We start from the raw sequence: 18,206 nt of genomic DNA, 5'->3' as shown, positions 1-18,206 counted from the left end.
GACACGAATCATTCAAGACCTATGTTCTTGATGCCACCTCTCGCATCTGGATGACCTTGCTATCCTCGGAGTCGAACCACTGTAGCCCAAGCTTTCGGACCTTACTTTCGCTCGCAACGTACAGCATCAGATAGATGTGCTTAACAACTTCACCCCAGCAGTACACCTTCACGGTGCCAATTGTCGTGGTCACGAGTGGTTGCTGCGAACGCTCTCGCACACACCAAACACCCCAGCCAGCCTGCCCGTCGCCGATGAATGATATCAGGTATTCCCAGAACTTTAGCTGCTTCTCGGCCGGCCACTCGAGAGTGGGAATCAGCCAGTATCCTCGTTCCATGGGACGAAGATCTCGCTGAACAGACGCTGGCTTGTAGCAATTGGCCATGGTTGGGTGGTCTGCCAGATATTTGAGGGAGGCAGTCACATGCGTATCAAATTTTGCCAAAGCTGTCATGGGCGCTGGCGGTCGGACACTGGCAGAGAGGTCATCCAATATTGATGCGCGTGATTCCTCTGCCTGTCGCGCTTCAAGCACGTCGAGGCCGTCGCACCGCCCCATTGCTTGGACAATCTCGGAATGATCAGGTGAAGAATCTGACCTCTCCCCCGATGCGGGCCTTGCATCCACGGTCAATGCCAGTACACCGGCTGCTCCAGTCCGATTCTCTTTGTCCTGTCGGTAGCATTCGTGTTGACCGGACGGAGTCTTGGGCGATTTCAGCAACGACCCGGAAGCTGGTTGTGCCGGCTGACTAGCAGATCTGACTGAACCTGCGGAGTTTGAGGCTGCACTGGATACAGTAATTGGACCTGGGTCACTGGTCGAGCGTTGCGAATTGCGTAATCTGGCTCGCGAGCTCTCGGACGTAATGTCACTTAGAGAGTAGCTTGTCGGTAGCTCAGATGTACTCTCTTGGCCGCTGCCGGATAGCTGCGACTGGTGTGGCATACGCAATGGAGTGACTGTTTGCGGAGCCCCAAGATTCCCAATATAAGCAAGACCCGTTTGATCGCCTTCCCTTAGTGGAACAAAAGGCATGGTAAGTTGCGGCTTGGGCGTATGCTCCCGATAATCCGCCATAGTAGGACTTCTTACTAAAACCTCATGGTCTTCATTCTTCCCCTCAGCGTTTTTTGAGATACCCTCATCATCCCGGACAGCAGTATACTCGATCAGCGAAGTTTCATGGCCACTAAATTCCTGTCTTCTAGCTGGTGTCACTAGTATCGGAGTCCTTAGGTAAGACGACTGACTCTCACCGTTTACTGAAGGCGTCTTCATATGATGTACGCCGGGGCGCGCGATTTGCTTTGGAATTTCCTGCCCATCATCGTCCGATACTGGCTTTCGCTTGATCGGCAGCTTGAAAGGTTTGAAAATCGCGGTGTCAGCGCTTCGCGAAGCTGGACGTATGACACCTACATGAGGCCGTGAAGGCGGCGAAGAGATCTGTTCACTGAGTGCATCGTTGGCAGTAAGAGATGGTTCAGCTACTGGACTGTGTCGTGCAAGATCGTCCGGCCATGGTGATTCTGCTGCCGGAACATGGGGCGTCCGGCGTGGGGTTATCTCCTCATGAAGGTCCAAAGAAGATGTCAGTAACTGGCTCTCCAGAGCATTGTATGCCAGCTGTGTGTCATCCAGATACGCTGTCTCGTCATCTATTGCCACATTTTCTGACTGACCAGCGATGAGCTTCGAAGTGGCAATTGCGGCGCCAGAATCATAAGGCTCGTTGGCTATCTCAGCTGATGGGGTTTGAATCTCAGTCCATCCGTTGTGCTCCGCATAAGCATGTGCCAGTCTTCGATATCGTCCATCATCGTTGTGGCCCGAAGGAGCACCAGCGTGGACTCGAAGTTCGATCTTTCTGACCATCCCTTTGGTGAGGACTCAAGTCCATGATGATGTTCCGAGGTCGAGGCGGCCGACCAAGAGGCTTCTCACGCTTTGTATCGGTACATGGTGAGGACGGAGAGCACATATAGTAATGCCCAAACGAAGTAGACGCGGCCGCGCGGAGTCGCGCTGGCCGCCCCGCTTCCCGCAACGGCCGCACTTGCCAAGAGTTTGCACAATAAATGTGACTAGCAGTCAATCATCACATTATTCGAAGAGCCAGCGTTTACTGGGCTCGACAAATCTCTGAACACACATATTCATGGCGCCTTCAACACAGTTCGCCGGCTTGGAAAGCATCATCAGCTCAATCCCCACCACAGACACATGGGGACCACCGACCACGACGGAGACTACTTTAAATGGCGTTCCATATGCGCCCTTTTCCAAAGGCGACAAGCTGGGTCGCATGGCAGACTGGACTTCTGGTAAGGATGGCGAGCGTGGAGGCCGAAATCAGTACCAGCCACGGTACAGGGATCAGGTCTACGGCGCAGGTACTGGCTTGCAGACTGTTTTTAACATCGAGGGCACGAACGAAGACAACACCTTCTCTTTGGTAGATCGCTCGCAGGCTTCGTCAAGAGGCCGAGGTTTTGGCGGACGTGGAAGTGCTGTATTCGGCCGAGGACGCGGTCAGAGAGGAGGACAGAACCAGCGTGGCGGGCGTGGCACATTTCAGCGTGTTGGTGGCGGACGGGGAGGTCAGCAAGGCTACGATCAGCGCGGTGGTCGCGGCGGTAGAGGAGGGCGCCGATTCGGCTGGAAAGACTGGGACAAGCCACAGCGTAATCGTGAGGCTTCTGTGCAGCCGAAGGATACTTGGCGTATGCTCGAGGAGATCGACTTTAGCAGACTATCCAAGCTCAACCTGGACACTGGTGAGGGCGAGGATCTCGACGACTTTGGTTTCTTGTACAACTACGACCGTACTTACGACAAGCAACCCGGCGCTCCTACGTCCATCCGCAAGCTGCAGGTCCTCGATCGCGCTGCTTACAATGTTTCTACATCATCGGATCCCATCATCCAAGGTCTCGCCGAAAAGGATGAAGCTACCGTGTTCGCGACTGATAACATTCTCTCCATGCTCATGTGTGCACCACGTAGTGTGTACAGCTGGGATATTGTGATGTTGAAGGAGGGTGACAAGATCTACATCGACAAACGTGATGGTAGCAGCTTAGACATGGTCACAGTCAACGAGAATGCTGCGGAGCCGCCTCTTGAGATCAGCGAAGGCAACAAGGATCAGATGAACGCTCCTGGTGCGCTCAAGGAAGAGGCAACTCACATCAACAATGTCTTTCCGACACAAGTGGTCCTCGAAAGCGAGACGAGCAAGCACGACATGAACAATGAGCATCCATTCTACAACGCGTCTGAGGAGACCGATCCGCCAGCCAGCAAGGCATACAGATATCGCCGCTTCGATTTATCTCTCGAAGCTGACGCTGAGCCTCTGCACCTTATCGTACGAACCGAGATTGATGCAGTATCGAAGAACAACATTTCTGGAGAAGACCAGATGCTCGTAATCAAGGCACTCAACGAGTTCGACAACAACGCGCAGGGTTCTGGAGGCGCGCTCAACTGGCGCAGCAAGCTTGCTTCACAGCGCGGTGCTGTCGTTGCTACCGAGATGAAGAACAACAGCTGCAAGCTTGCGAGATGGACAACGCAAGCCATCTTGGCGAAAGCGGATCTGATGAAGCTTGGTTTCGTGTCTCGTTCCAACCCCAAGAGCACAGCAGAGCATGTCGTTCTTGGTGTGTTGGGCTACAAGCCGCGTGAGGTATGTTCCAACCCTCCCAGAAACTTTTGTGTACATGCTCTTACTGACCACCATCACAGTTCGCCGCTCAGATGAACCTCAATCTGAACAATGGTTGGGCTATTGTCCGCACCTTTGTCGACATGGTTATGAAGGAGGACGACGGCAAGTACGTGCTTGTCAAGGATCCGAACAAGCCCACCATTCGCCTGTATAACGTGCCGCGCGATACTTTCGAAGAAGACGAGGATGGCACGGAGCAGATGGCACCGGTGCAAGAAGACGGCGACGACGAGTAAAACACTCTCCGCAATTGCTAATCATGGCGGACGTGCTCGGCGGCGCTCAAGTCCCATAGCGTTCGTCTAAAGTTGCAGAAGGGCAATCTCTAAGCCGCATACTACGCATAGATACCTGCAATATGAACACCATCGACCCTCGACCAATCTTTCCCATCTACCACAACTGTCTCGTCCACGGAAATGACGGTCCGTTGTACAGATAAGCCTAACCACAGAAATGCCATCAACTTCCGATCCTTGTAAGGACAGCACCGCCAGAGTCCACATTCTGGAACTTGGGGAGATCCTCTCGTCTCTATCGGCGTGTCCGAGTATATATGCATCCAACGTTGTAGATGGCGTTTGTGGACCAAATTCTCTCTGATAGCCTACATGGTTTAGCGATTTATGGTTCCAGATCCCCGCTTTTCGCGGAGGCCAAGGAGCGGCTCGGTGCCGATTAAGCGACTTGATCGGGCAGACGATTACCCGCCAAACTACTTTCAGATGGGGGCTCGGCCCTCATTAAGCTACGCACCGCCAGCATCGCAACGACTTTGATAGCCGCTCGACGCCTTTCCATCATTAGTTCAACGACTGCCGATCTTCCCCCGACACTGCTCCAGATGACCATAGGTCCAGTCACGCACCTGAGACCCTCCATCAATGAGGGCGACACTGACAGCATCATTAAGGCCCGGGCGCGATAAAGGCAACCAAGAAGGCAACCTTGAAACCTGAGGCCGCCTTGTGCGTTGTCACGTCCAGTTCGGGCAGTCAGCGGCTGAGCTCTGAGCTCCGCTCGAGTCTGCTTGCTTTTTCTTTGCGCAATGCTATTCAGAGACAGATGAGTGGCAGAACTGTCCGGTCTCGTGGCGGCTGAGTCAAAGCACCTCGAGCTTTTTTGGGGGCCACCACCCACACCATGTGCTCAGGTACGAGCCTAAGGCATGTTGGCGGTGATGGAAGCTTGACCTTCGCATGCAGAGTATAGGCACTTAGCCCCCACAACTGACGCACGAGCAGCACATGGAGCAAAAGCGTCATGCGCCATGGACTTCCGATCGACCTGTAGGATTCGAGATCGACGAAGGATCCAACACAAAGGCGTCGACTAACGCACAAATCCAAAGCTCAAACAAGCGCAGTACAGTAGCACAGAGGCAAGCGAAGTGCATATGCATGAGGGCGACCCATCTGCGGAGACAACAAACCGCTGTTAAGCTCACGCGATGGGCAGTCAGTGCTCCTTATCGGGGCAGATCTTCTGCCGTTGCTTAACGAATGCTCTTGAGATGGCCAGGTGCCTTGATCTATTCGTCCAATGTTACCTTCACCGGTCCCAATGCAGGGGTTGCGCCCCACGGGCGGCTTGCATGAGTCCGCCGGTCTGGTCTCTTAGTGACTTCGATGCGGCTCTGCGAGCTCTGTCCACAGTCACAAACGCTTGATATTGACATATAACAGCGGAAGACGTACGGGTAGGCGCAGCTCTCGGTCTGCATCAGATCACGATATCGTTGCTGCTATTGTGACCCATCGTCCAAGAGTATTACTTCGCCTCGACCTTGGTCATAGCATACATTTTCATTTCATCGTCAACGGCGTTGCTGCGGTTTGTCGCAATACGTTGAGTCGTCGTCGAACTGATATATGTTCTGACGCGAGAACGGAGAGGCCACACACCTGGGACATCAACCCAACCAGGACCCAAACCCACAAGGACGACTTCGACTGACCTGAGACCCATTGGGAGCATCTCCAGGACGTTCTTTGACTGTCTATCCTTGAGATCATGACGATGCTACCAGGACCTTACCTGACATCCTGGAAAATAGAGGACCGACCGGATGAGTTCTACATCCCAAGAGGCGAGCAATCCTATGAGATGATGCAGACGTACAGTCCGCTCTGGCAGCCCATGGAGCGCTTTCAGCAGAAGCACGAAGGACCCATCTATCACCCAGGGCCTGTGCAGGAGCATATCATGCAGCCATACCCGGACGTCATGCCGCGTAGGATGTCCATGTACATCGGCTCTGAAAGCTCCATGGACTCACCCCACCAGCGATACGCGTCGCCAAGCAACAGCGGCCATTCTGTGTCGCACGCCAGCAGCACACTATCGGAGCACGACTGGTCCCCACATCCGTCTCCGTTCATCAGGAACGCGTCCTACCCTCCCGAGCTGTCAGTGGACAAGTACTTCCACGGATATGGATTCTACGGTTCGATCGAGCATATGAGCGGTTACCCTGGAGGCCACTGTGTCGCGATGCATGATGTACAGCGATGCGCCGACGCGCAGGCCGAGACCATTCTGTCCGAGGAAGAGACTACCACGTACGGGTCTTATGCTCAAGAGGGCTATCAGCCCATGCAACTTGCAACGCCTGTCAGTGTCGCGACGCCTTGCAGTCAGATTTGTCAGGCTGAGGCAGATTACAAGCCCGTGCAAGAGCCCGCCCCGGTCTACCGTCGTCGACGCACAAACTCTTCCCGATCATCTACCTCGCCAGTGCTGTCGGTCAAAGTCACCAAACGCCCACACGCTGCAAGACGCCGGTCGTCCAACAGTAATGGCAGGACCAACAATAGCAACGAGGACAACACCGGCGCTAGACCTTTTCCATGCCCCTTTGCAACATACGAATGTTCTTCGACCTTCGCATCAAAGAACGAATGGAAGCGTCACGTCACCACCCAACACCTTCGTCTAGGTTTCTGGCGCTGCGACCAGTGTCCCAATGGCGAGCGTAAACCAAACGACTTCAACCGCAAAGACCTGTTCATCCAGCACGTTCGCCGCATGCATCCCGTCTCCGCCGACGCCAAGAAAGCGACCACCAAGTCACGATCACCCCGACGTGGCTCCCGCGGCAGCAACAAGAGCGATGCGACAGAAGAAGAACTGCTCGCCGAGGTGGAGCGGCGATGCTACAGACAGACGCGCACTGCACCCGAGCAAAGCGGCTGCATGTTCTGCGACAAGAAGTTCAAGACATGGGAAGAGCGCATGGAGCATGTCGGGAGACACATGGACAGTGCGACTCAGGACAATGGTGCCGTGACGGATCCTGCAGACTGGCAAACAGACAAGGTCACGGAAGATTGGCTGGTCAAGGAGAAGCTCGTGAGGCAGTCTCAAGGACGGCTGGTGCTGGTGTAGCTTGCTTGCTCTGCTTTGCTTTGATTGTCCACGGATTTGGAGTGGAGGCGCTCCGCAGAATGATACAGCACGATATACGTTCCCTGCGTCTCGACAGCATGTTTGGACGCTGGAATCACGAGGATGAGTTTGCAGGCGATAATGTTTAGTTACGAGCTGAGTGGGTAGCAGAGACCCAACACGTTTCACGCACATGGAAGTCCTCACGCCAGTCTCCAGCCTACATCCTGAATGTATGTACCGGACGAAGTGACGTGTCGTCGATACTCACACATGTCAAAGGAGCTGAAGGCAATCCTTCCGCAAGGGCGGCCTCAACCGCCCGTTATCGCCCTCCTGTCCTATGACCATGCAATTCCCACCAATGCACCGCCAAAGCATTGCTAGCCAATCATGTACAGGCTGTGATTGTTGGACGCAGTACTTTGTTCTGCTAGCTTTTTAGCCCCCATCTATCTACGCCCGGTTCTCAGGGTCCTGCATGAGCTTTTACGTCCTGAGGCATCTAATACCTTTGGGTTATGCCCAAGCAAGTCTACCATTCGATGGAGGCGGGAGGTGAAGGTGGTGTGGTGACCGTGTACCTGGTGCCTGCACCGGTGAAGAGTCTATTGACCAATGAAACACGGTGATGTAGACAGACGTTAGGGTGACGACGAGAGCCAACCACTCAGGTCACGAATATGGCTAACAGGTGCCTTGGTCAGCCACTTGTATTTGAGCCGTGAGAATCGGGAGAAGCTGATACAATCAACTATCGGGCCCCTAGACCGCGGCTCTAAGGGCTTGAAGGTGCATTGCCTCCACGCCCACGAAGCCACCGCTCTCTCCAGCACCCTTCCGGTTGGGAAGTCGACAGCCCGCTGTTCATAGCTTAGGCCGAACCTCGAATCCCGCTCCTTCAGGTAAACACCAGTTCGCAATCCTATGAGCTTCCGCCTTCATCACAGTCGTCGCCCCATCACGAACCGGCTCGCCATCATGCAACCACGTCTCGATCTCATCGTCCGCGTGTCTTTCTGCATCGTACCCATAGCACTCCATCGTGGTACTTGGATCCCCGTACAGGTTTAAGCTTCGCATGGGCACTACGCCCTCAAGCTCGCGCTCCATAGACTTGTCTCGAGCTTCCTGAGCAGGTCCGTCCGGTAGCTGCCATAACCATCCATTGAGATACGAGACTTGTTGCTTGTAGCTTGCCTTTGGCATCCGACCTTTCTCGTAGATGGTGATGGCGTCCGCGATAGTCATTCGACCTTCTATCACTTTACCAAGACATCGTGCAAGAAAGGCCCCGTCTTCCATACTGGTCGCAGCACCTTGCGCCATATGGTTCGTCATGCTGTGTGCCGCATCACCCATAAGCATAATGTTCTTGTGCGGACTTGACCAGGACTTCAGCGGACCAGTCACCAGCAGCGGCCATCGAGATATGGGCGGCTTAATCTTCTCGATGATTCCACGTATCCGTGGGTCGTAGTCCTTGAACTCGTCTTGCACTTCCCGGATCTCAACATCCTCTACCCAGCTTACAGGAGGATCGCGAAAATGGCTGAGCACCATGTTGAAATGTCGAGTGTCAGAGATAGGGTAGCTGATGATGTAGCCTGTGGATGCCATCCAGACTTCCATGGTGCGCTTGAGGTTCCCTTCTTCGTCCTCTACCAGGCTGCGAGTCTGCGGGTCTGCACGAATCTCATCGTACGGTACAATAGCTCTGTACGCACAATTGCCACTCGGCGGCCGTGGTTCGACATCGGGAAATAGAGTCCTCCGAACGATGGACCTCACACCGTCACAACCAATAAGCAGGTTGAATGTGTGCTCCTTGCCTTTCTCCGTCGCGACTGTAACTCGCCCATCAGGCTGCTGCTCGATTGCAATTACCCTGCTGTCGATGATGAAGTTGACACCGTTTTGCCGTGCGACTTCCACCAAACCATTGTGGAGGTGATGGCGATGGACCAGCCACCAAGGATACCCCAGACTTTGTTCGACTCGTGAGATCTTGGTATGGCCTTTCAGAGCACCACTCTTGTCATGCAGATTGACCTCTTCGAAGCGGTTGAGATTGCTTCCGATGGCTTTGTCGACGCCGTATCTGATGAGCAATCTTGACACATTAGGAGTCTGCCTTGTTGTCAACACCAGCATCTTATAAGATTTACGACGCTGAACACACCATCTGTATGCCAGCCCCGATCTCACCTAGCTGACTGGCTGCTTCGAGGATAGTCACCTTGCCACCAGCACGGGCGATGGCTATTGAGGCCATCACGCCACCCATCCCTGCACCTACAATGCCTATCTCGATACTGCTGCTCGTCATTTTCGAGTTCGATTGCGGGGATTAGTTCGTCTGGCTATGACTGTTGAATCAAATGCTAGGCCTTATTGTTCGCCTGACGCGGTTCTCGAGTGAGGGGATGGAAGTGAGCAGATTAGTCTGGTCAAACGCAAACAGCAACACTAATAAGAATAACAGTATGGATGCTAGAGATCTTAGGGAGTCGGAGTGGCACAGGCGTAGCGACCGCCTGTATCAAAAACCCATCTACCATCCTTACCTCATCGTGCACCTAAGCTTTGCACTCTCGGTACAATGCTGGCAGCACCAGTCGCAGAGCGACATCCTTGGGGCCGAGTGTTCGTTGTTTGCAGCAGAGATCATCGTGTACAGTACCCCACCATCGATCGTCGGCAAAGCTAGGTGCATATAACTTGTTCAGGTGTGGTTGGCCCTTACCGACTTGCCGTTCCGAGATCGCCTCGGCAGCTTGAGCAGCACTGCCTTCGCTCTCTACAGCGAATTGAGCCTCTGTCCGCACAGCAGATGTCAAGCAAACCTAAAAATGCGTGGAAAACAGACGAGCAGGGCGGCGCAATGAAGTCTGATCTAAGTCCGGATCATGCTCTATCCGAGCCTTGCCGGCAATCGAAAACGATGATGTAAGCGATGGCCAGGGCTCAATGCCGAACTCCGTGATATCAAACATGCACGTTTCGGAGAGAACCAGATGACATATCAACGATCAAATCTCCCTCACCACGCCCTGTGGCTTGTACAAGAAATCTATCGGAACATCTGATATCTCGGATCATCTCCTCACAGCGCAAGCGAAGATACCCTACTAGAGACAACGTTGCTTGCGCCTCTGGACGAGACGGATTACAAGACGACACGAAATAATTTCGAGATTACTGGGCTATACACATCAGCAACCTCAACCCGTAAGGCATTGCAAGCCGATACTGTCACGAATCACGCCAGAGATTGGATGCCTCAGCCCATTGCTCAAGATGGCTCGGAGCATAACACCACCACAAATGGCCACGTCCATCCAACGGAACGAACGCCACTGATGCCGGCCGCATCAACACTAATAGATCCCCTCATCGCCGACGCCGAAAGTACTGAGCCCAACGGCCACCTTGGAAATGGAGTCCCCAACAGCCATATTAACAGCACCAGCAACGGCACCACGAACGGCCATCCGAAGCCCCGGGCCAAAATCCCCACCGACCAGCACACAGCCGCAGCACAGTCCTTGACAAGGACCCGCGCCCTCCTAACCGGGCTATCCCTCGCCCTCCTAATCTTCCTCCAAGCAACCAACATCAGCCTCCTCACCACCACCCAATCCAACATAGCATCAGACCTACAAGTCTACGACAAAACAACCTGGTTCACCTCCTCCTTCCTCATCACCATGTCCGCGCTCTCCCCCCTAAACGGCAAACTCGCCACGATTTTCCAGCCGCGCTGGTGTATCTTCGCGAGTTCGTTAATCCTTGCCATCGGCGCGGGGATCTGTAGTATAGCGCGGAACTTCACAGTTTTCGTTGCCGGGAGGGCGATGCAGGGCGTGGGCGCAAGTGGTGTGTTTACGATCAGTATTGTAATTGTGCTCGAACTTTCCGGGTCGAAGAGACGAGGCATAGCGATCGGTCTGTTGAATTCCGGCTACACCGTTGGTGTAGCCCTCGGCGCCGTACTCGCCGGCGCATTAGTCGACACGATCGGCTGGCGGGCACTTTTCTGGCTTCAGGCCCCGGTCGCTGTAATCGGTGGCATCGTCCTACTAGCAGCCATCCCGCACGACTTCCGCGCCGGAAGCGCCGCTCCGAACTCCACCCCCAAAGACGCCCACAACGACGGAATCCAGAAACCGACACCCACGCCCCTTCAACGCCTAGCTTCGCTGGATTACCTCGGCGCAGCAACCCTAACCACAACTCTCATCCTCCTCCTCTACTCTCTCTCCTCCCCCTCCGGGATCCCACTCCTCCCGCTCCTGCTCTCCGGCCTCGTGTTGACAACCTTCATCCTAAACGAACTCTACCTAACCGCGGACCCCATCATCCCCCTCACCCTGCTCCGCTCCCGGGGTCTCCTTCTGACCTGTCTCGGAACCCTAGGCTACATGCTCGCCCGCTGGACAGTGTTATTCTACACCCCGACCTACGCCCTCGCAGTCCGAGGCTGGAGTCCCGCGACCGCTGGTTCAATCTTGATCCCCACGAACGCCGGGTTCGCATTAGGTGGCTTAGCGGTGGGGTGGTTGCACATTACGCGGCCCGGGTCGTACTGGTTACCCTGCGTAATCGTGTATGCTCTCTTCCCCATCACACTCCTACTACTAGCAGGCCTCTGCACGGAGAATTCCTCTCCAGTCCTTTTCGTATTGGTAGTCGGGGCGTGTGGAGCCGTGACGGGCGCGGCGTTGAACTACACACTCGCACATCTACTGCATCTGACGCCGAAGCGGACGCATTATATCGCTACCTCCCTCCTGGCCACTTTCCGTGGTTTCGCTGGATCCTTCGGGTCGGCGATCGGAGGTGGCATCTTCACTCGAAGATTATATTCTTCGCTCGAGTCGGGCTTCGCGGAACACGGGTTTAAGGGCAGAGAGGATCTGGTACGAAGACTTCTCGGCTCGCCAGGGCTTGTGAGGGGGCTGCAGGGCGTGGAGAAGGAGGTCGCGATCAAGGGGTATGAGGATGCCTTACGCACGCTTTTCTTAGCTGGGGCGGGACTAGCGTTAGTGACGGTGATCGTGCAGGCTGGGACTGGGTGGAAGCAGGCGAAGGAGGATAGAGTTACTGCTGAGGAGGAGGAGGATGAGCAGGAGGCAAGACAGGCGCTTCTGAGCGATGAGAGGGAGGACGAGGAAAGACGGAGAGCAGAAGTGTAGACGGAGCAATTCTTTGTCACGTAGTGATACAGATACAGGAGCAATAATAGAGCCGCCCTTTCCGTCATTCGTAAAAGTACATAAAACGCCAGGGTATCGAAATGATGCAATTTCACCGAGGGGCGGCCCCCCCCAAGCACCTTCTCCCCTATCCCTTCTCCCACAAGATGGAGACCTTAACGCCGACGCTAGCAATCACAGCAATTCTTTCCAATCCACTTCATCTGTCTTGTACTTGTCGTAGCCCAAATGGACAGATGGATGGCCATCTCAACGGTACCTCATGAGTCACATCATGCGTGACTTCCGTACGTCCCGCCACACAATCCCAATCCCCGCCGCCAGATTGACCAGACAGTGCGGAATCTCGCCCCCTCGCCCCGCTAAGCCGGTCCCGCATCCATACTCACATCCTCAAACTCCCCCTCATCCTCATCCGCATCATCGTCGTCGTCGTCCGGCCCCACATCATCCCCCCCATCCAAATCCAAATCACTCGCACTCTCCACCTTAGCCGTCTCCTCTTTGACCCCGCCCTCATCCCCCTCCAGAATAATATCCATCATATCCGGCCTCAGGGTCCAATTCATCGCGAAATCGCCACTCTTCACCAACACGGCAATCTCCTCCAACACCTCCTTGATCCAAGCCTCGGGCTGGCGGAGCTCGGCGCGCAGGGCTTTCATGCCCCAGTATTTATACCGGCGGAAACACTTCTGGAGGGCATCGAGGAGCATCCCCTTCTCCATTCGGACTGCTTTATCCTTCCCACCCGCTCCTCCACTTCTCCTCCCTCCTGCTTTCCCGCCTGCACCAGTGCCCTTGGGATGAGCAGACAGGCCGAAAGTCGCAAACTGGCCCAATTTACTACTCAATCCGGCATGGCCCGTCCGGTCGATCCCCTCGGTGTAGGCGGTCTTCTCCTTGGGAGTGACGTGGGCGGCCCATTTCCGCGCGAAGTCGGCTTCGTAGGTGGCGTCTAGGACAGGGGTGGCGAGGGCTTCGTGTTGGATTCGCGGGGCTAGGGAGGTTTGTTTGGGGATTGCGGAGCGGGAGCGCGAGCCGGAGAATTTGTTATTGCCATATCGTTGGTCGCGGGTCGGGAGGCCGGAGGGTTTGAGGCCGGGGCGGTTGCTGTTGTGGGAGCGCGTGCTGGGTTTGTGGCCCGGGAGGTTCTTTTCGGAGAAGATACAGAGGTTGCTGTAGTCCCGCGTGGTCACGGCGAGGTCGTAGTTCTTGGAGATGTTTTGATGTTGCGGGGTGTTGTGATGGAGTCGGATCTGGATCTTCTGCTTTGTGGGATCGACTTCGTTCGCAGGCATGTTGTAGAGGCGCATCTTGCCAATCTCGATGGGCGTGTCGTCCGGGGCATCTTTGTAGATTTCCGCCCAGGCTTTCCACAGGTCTTCGGGGACTTTGACCAGCCAGGCTTGGGCTGAGGGGTCGGGGAAGGTGAGGTCCGTGTCGTCTTCGAATGCTGCTTCGAATGCTGCTATGTCTTTGACGTCGGTGGTGTTGTTGTTGTTGGTGGTCGCTGGGTCGATCTTGATCTCAGGTTTGATGTCGGCCATCTTTGACTGTGTGTGTGAGATGTGAAGGGGAGCAGTGTTGGTTGACAGGTCAAGCGCGTGCCTGATCGACGTTGCGTGCCTGCCTAGGTACGGCTGCTCCCGTTCCTTATCGCTTATCGGAGCTGTCATCTACAGTACCTGGAGCTTCACACGCGAGTCAAACAGTACAATCATTAAGAAAACACAACACAAGATGGCCTCCTCCAAAGTGACCAGCCAGCTCTCTCAAGCACAGAACAGCGCCCCCGCCCAACGTACCGATGCCTACAACACCCTCCTCACCCACATCATCACCTCCGCCAGCTCCACCCTCCCCGCCGACCTCACAGCCTACGTCCACTCCATCCTCTCCGACACCATCGGCGTCATCCACTCCCGGCCCCTCCTCTCCGCCTTCGTCGACCAATTCCGCACTATATCAAACAACGAAGCGAAGATAGAAGCCGGCACCCAAATCCTCCACCTCCTCGCCCCACGCATTGTAAGCTACGAACAACAAGACACAGCCCTCAAACACATCCTCGCCGACGCCCACGAAGCAGAAGAAGACTACGTCGAGTCGGCCAAAGTCCTGCAGACCATCACACTCGATTCAAGTCAGAGGACAGTGACAGACGACGACAAAGCCAAAGTCTGGATGCGCATTTGCCGATGTTACCTCGAAGTCGACGACCCAACCAACGCCCTCACCTACCTCAACAAAATCAAACAAGTCATCTTCTCCGTCACCGACCAACCCACGCGCCTCCAGTTCCAGCTCTCACAAGCCCGGATCCACGACTCCCAGCGGAACTTCCTAGACGCCTCCACCGCCTACCTCGCCCTCAGCAACGAAACGATAATAGATGAAGAGGAGAGATTGCAAGCCCTAAGTGCAGCCATCACCACCGCTGTCCTCGCCCCCGCCGGCCCGGCACGCGCGAGGCAATTAGGACGGATATGCAAAGACGACCGAGCGTCAGAAACACCGGAATACGGGATCCTCGTCAAGATCTTCCTGGACCGCCTTCTCGACCCCTCGGAAGTCTCCGCTTTCGCCGCCGGTCTCAAGGACCATCAATTAGCCAAAACAGCCGACGGCTCCACAGTCCTGGATCGTGCGGTGCTAGAGCACAATCTCCTGAGTATCTCCCGCTTATACCAGAATATCTCCACTGCTTCCCTTGGGGCGCTCTTGGGGGTGGAGAAGGAGAAGGCGGAGGTTTATGCCGCGGCTATGATTGAGAGTCGGAGGTTGGGGGGTTCGATTGATCAGATTGAGGAGAGGATTTGGTTTGGTGGGGGTGGAGAGGGGGGGAAGGGGCAAGGGGTTGGTTTGAGGAGTTGGGAACAAGGGGTGCAGGGATTGGCGGAGGAGGTGGAGAGGGTGACGGTTTTGTTGCAGAGGGAGGAGGCGGGGTGGTTTGAGGGGAGGGTCGGGGTTGTTTGAGTGGGGAAGAAATGTGAGGACATGATGATCGTTGTGATGATCATGGTAGTGTAATAGACCAGCTCGGACAGAGAGCCGAGCGATGGATGCTGTGATTCAAGCAGCTTTTCACTGCCTACAGACATAGGAGCTCAGCCGCGCCTCCTTTCGATGGGAAAATGGAATGTATGTAATACGACATGACGAGACCATGCATGAAGCAACTCAAAGCATACAGCACACCATGTCCCACGCCCATCACCCAGTTCCACAAACAACAGCACCCTCAAATGCTTACTTGATCACCCTACGAGCAAAGGTTCCGGTCTCCTCCTTCTTCCCACTGACTTCAGCATAGGAGGAGAAGCCGCGCCCCGCCCGCGAAGCGGTCTCTGCACCCTCCGAGAGTAGTAGCTTTTCGGGAATAGCAATCAAGGCAAGAAACTGCTCACGGGGACAAAGTGAGAAAAAAAAAACCATTCCCACGGATCCCCCAAAAATGCAGACAGGGACCAACGTCCCGATCCCCACCGAGTATCCATACTATATAACCCAACTCGAATTCTACAGCCCATCACCCTTTCACATCCCCGATCTGCTTTCCGTCAGCCAGCCGTCCCACCCCCTCGCTCTCACTCCCACTGCTGCGCTCGCCCTCGGCCGTCTCCTTGCCGACAATGATGTCCGACTCGGCTGCTAATTGCACGGCCTGTTCATCCCGGCCGTGCATGAGGTGTTCGAGGTTGACCTTGGGGCCCTTGAACCATTTGTGGGCGTCGACGAACCACCAGATTGTGATGATGAACTGGTGATCATTTGTTAGCAGGGCCTTCGATTTCGATTGGAAGAAGCTTGATTTTGGCAGGCAAGGGGGAGAAAGAGGACGCACCATCGGGCCTCCGTATACGACTACCGTCCAGTTCCTAAATCCACCATGTCAGCCTCGAGACTCTTCGCCTCATCTAATCCTGCGAGTGATCTGAACATACATAGTCGACTGATCGAGATCCGCGCCCGTCACGCTCGGGAAGCACAAAATCGGCACCATGAGAGCAACAAAAGCACTCGCCACTGCTCCAATGGGTATACTAAAGCGTCCTAGATTCCACGGCCCGGGACGAAACCTGTTCCCCACGAAGAAGACTCGGATGAAGATGGGTGTTGTGAAGGCGACGAAGGCTGCGCAGGCACCGATGCTGAAGATGGCTCCGATCGCTAGCTGGCCGCCGAAGATGAGGAGGAGGAGGAGGTTGCCGACGAGGTTGTTGAACCAGACAGCATTCACGGGGGTTTTGGTGTATGTATTCACATGCTTCCAGTATTTTGAGAGGGGGAAGCAGCCGTCTCGTGCGTAAGCAAAAGTGACACGTGACGCCGCTATCATGCCTAAAGAGTGAAGTCAGAGTCCATCAATGTTCCATACCTCGATTGATGCTGATGCTCTACTTACATCCTTGTCCCATAGCGAAACCGGCTATGATGGTGAGCGAGAGCACTGCAAGTACTATCTTCTGCGGCAAGACCTGGATAAGATACGCTGCGAAAGGTTGGCCGAGATCGCTGCTGAGCGCTGCGCCGATGTCGACGACGGTGTATGCGACGACGAGTTGCAGGAACCAGCCGAAGACGCCTCCGACGGCGCTTGTGAGGAATATGGCTCGGGGACTCGCAATGTTCGCATTGCTGCATTCCTCCGCGAGATGAAAGGGACTGTCGTAACCACTCATAGTCCAGATGACGCCGATGAAGGACATCAGGACGCTGACTCCAGCCGGCCAGTCAGTGCCCGGGTAGATGGTACCCCAGACCTCAGCGGAAGAGGTGAACTTGGACAGACCATGAGCACTTCTGTCGCAAGCGGCTGGGATGATGATGATGACGACGACTAGTGCGATGATGTTGAATGTTGAGCCAACACTATTGACGCGAGCGATCCACTTGGTCGACATCGAGGCCATGCAGCCGTGGATGAGCATGATGAAGACGGTCAGCAAGAATGTATGGTAGCTCTGAGGTACGTAGTCCGGATTCTGAATGCTAGCGCACGCTAGGATCATGGCGGCGGTTCCATAGTTGACAGATGGTGCCCCTGTGACTTGACCAAGCCAATTGGACCACCCAGTAATCCACGCGGCAAATGGTCCCCATCCTGGTGGCGCCAGTACTGCCGCGGCGTAGTAGAGTCCACCAGAGGTTGGCATGGATGAGCACAACTCCGCCATTGATGCCGCAACGCTCTGAATTCCGATCATGGCTACCAGCCAGCCCCAGGTCATGCCCGCAGTGCCAGCATATCCCATGCCATAGTAAAGTGTCGTGGCGAAGCTAGGAAGCAAGCCCAGCACAGCAAAGCTCACACAAAACGTCGTCCAAAGCGAGAACTCGCGCTTGAACTCTGGTTTGTAGCCCAAGGCGGCCAGTACTTCCTCATCTGCTGACCATTCTTCGCCGCTGGGGTTGAAGGGTATATCGCCGCCCTTGAGCACGGAGGTGACCGGCTCTTCGGCGACGCTCTTCTTTCGTCCTGGCACGGAATTTATGCTCGCCTTGCGCTCCGACATTGCTTAGGTCGTGCTGTCGATCTCGTGGTTCACAAATGCTTAGGGAGGTGGTTTCGTCTTCCGGTGATAGACAGTGGAAGACAGGAAAACATAAAACCACCACCTTCTGCACAACTACCCTACCTTAGTAGTTTCTATGGCGCGCCCGTCCACGCGGCAGAGGCTCGCGCGGCCTGATAAGGATCGCGATGACCATACTTGTACAGTGTACATATCCAACCATAGGCACGTGGATCATGCAGCACCCTAGCCAGACTAATGCGCCGAGTAGCCTCCGCCCGACGAGTCCAAGGCGAAATAGTGCACGCTTGCCGACCCATACATGTTCGGGCCAGAGGGAG

At 55.1% G+C, this 18,206-nt stretch overlaps 8 protein-coding genes across 8 annotated transcripts; 4 read left to right on the top strand and 4 right to left on the bottom strand.

Moving 5' to 3' along the window:
• Window positions 1-19: 19 nt before the first annotated feature.
• On the bottom strand, window positions 20-1,882 carry LTS14_008096 (uncharacterized protein; the record flags this gene model as incomplete). The annotated part of the gene is made up of 2 exons (XM_064840784.1): window positions 20-1,215; window positions 1,264-1,882. 2 exons carry the CDS (start codon window positions 1,880-1,882, stop codon window positions 20-22), a joined length of 1,815 nt encoding a protein of 604 aa, XP_064691815.1.
• Window positions 1,883-2,165: 283 nt separating this feature from the next.
• On the top strand, window positions 2,166-3,976 carry LTS14_008095 (uncharacterized protein; the record flags this gene model as incomplete). The annotated part of the gene is made up of 2 exons (XM_064840783.1): window positions 2,166-3,698; window positions 3,758-3,976. 2 exons carry the CDS (start codon window positions 2,166-2,168, stop codon window positions 3,974-3,976), a joined length of 1,752 nt encoding a protein of 583 aa, XP_064691814.1.
• A 1,777-nt stretch (window positions 3,977-5,753) lies between these two features.
• On the top strand, window positions 5,754-7,127 carry LTS14_008094 (uncharacterized protein; the record flags this gene model as incomplete). Its single annotated transcript, XM_064840782.1, has 1 exon — window positions 5,754-7,127. One exon carries the CDS (start codon window positions 5,754-5,756, stop codon window positions 7,125-7,127), a length of 1,374 nt encoding a protein of 457 aa, XP_064691813.1.
• Window positions 7,128-7,994: 867 nt separating this feature from the next.
• On the bottom strand, window positions 7,995-9,456 carry LTS14_008093 (uncharacterized protein; the record flags this gene model as incomplete). The annotated part of the gene is made up of 2 exons (XM_064840781.1): window positions 7,995-9,257; window positions 9,310-9,456. The coding sequence occupies 2 exons, from the start codon at window positions 9,454-9,456 to the stop codon at window positions 7,995-7,997; spliced, it is 1,410 nt and encodes a 469-aa protein (XP_064691812.1).
• Window positions 9,457-10,011: 555 nt separating this feature from the next.
• LTS14_008092 (uncharacterized protein) lies at window positions 10,012-12,325 on the top strand (the record flags this gene model as incomplete). Its single annotated transcript, XM_064840780.1, has 2 exons — window positions 10,012-10,076; window positions 10,240-12,325. 2 exons carry the CDS (start codon window positions 10,012-10,014, stop codon window positions 12,323-12,325), a joined length of 2,151 nt encoding a protein of 716 aa, XP_064691811.1.
• Window positions 12,326-12,473: 148 nt separating this feature from the next.
• Window positions 12,474-13,896, bottom strand: LTS14_008091 (uncharacterized protein; the record flags this gene model as incomplete). Its single annotated transcript, XM_064840779.1, has 2 exons — window positions 12,474-12,500; window positions 12,736-13,896. 2 exons carry the CDS (start codon window positions 13,894-13,896, stop codon window positions 12,474-12,476), a joined length of 1,188 nt encoding a protein of 395 aa, XP_064691810.1.
• A 193-nt stretch (window positions 13,897-14,089) lies between these two features.
• On the top strand, window positions 14,090-15,325 carry LTS14_008090 (uncharacterized protein; the record flags this gene model as incomplete). The annotated part of the gene is made up of 1 exon (XM_064840778.1): window positions 14,090-15,325. The coding sequence occupies one exon, from the start codon at window positions 14,090-14,092 to the stop codon at window positions 15,323-15,325; it is 1,236 nt and encodes a 411-aa protein (XP_064691809.1).
• Window positions 15,326-15,878: 553 nt separating this feature from the next.
• Window positions 15,879-17,865, bottom strand: GPT1 (GABA/polyamine transporter; the record flags this gene model as incomplete). Its single annotated transcript, XM_064840777.1, has 4 exons — window positions 15,879-16,109; window positions 16,194-16,227; window positions 16,294-16,690; window positions 16,755-17,865. The coding sequence occupies 4 exons, from the start codon at window positions 17,863-17,865 to the stop codon at window positions 15,879-15,881; spliced, it is 1,773 nt and encodes a 590-aa protein (XP_064691808.1).
• Window positions 17,866-18,206: the final 341 nt, after the last annotated feature.

Source organism: Recurvomyces mirabilis (genome assembly GCF_035927965.1).
Source record: "Recurvomyces mirabilis strain CCFEE 5264 chromosome Unknown scaffold_23, whole genome shotgun sequence".
Taxonomy (NCBI): domain Eukaryota; kingdom Fungi; phylum Ascomycota; class Dothideomycetes; order Mycosphaerellales; family Teratosphaeriaceae; genus Recurvomyces; species Recurvomyces mirabilis.
This window is presented reverse-complemented; position numbering and strand designations above follow the sequence as displayed.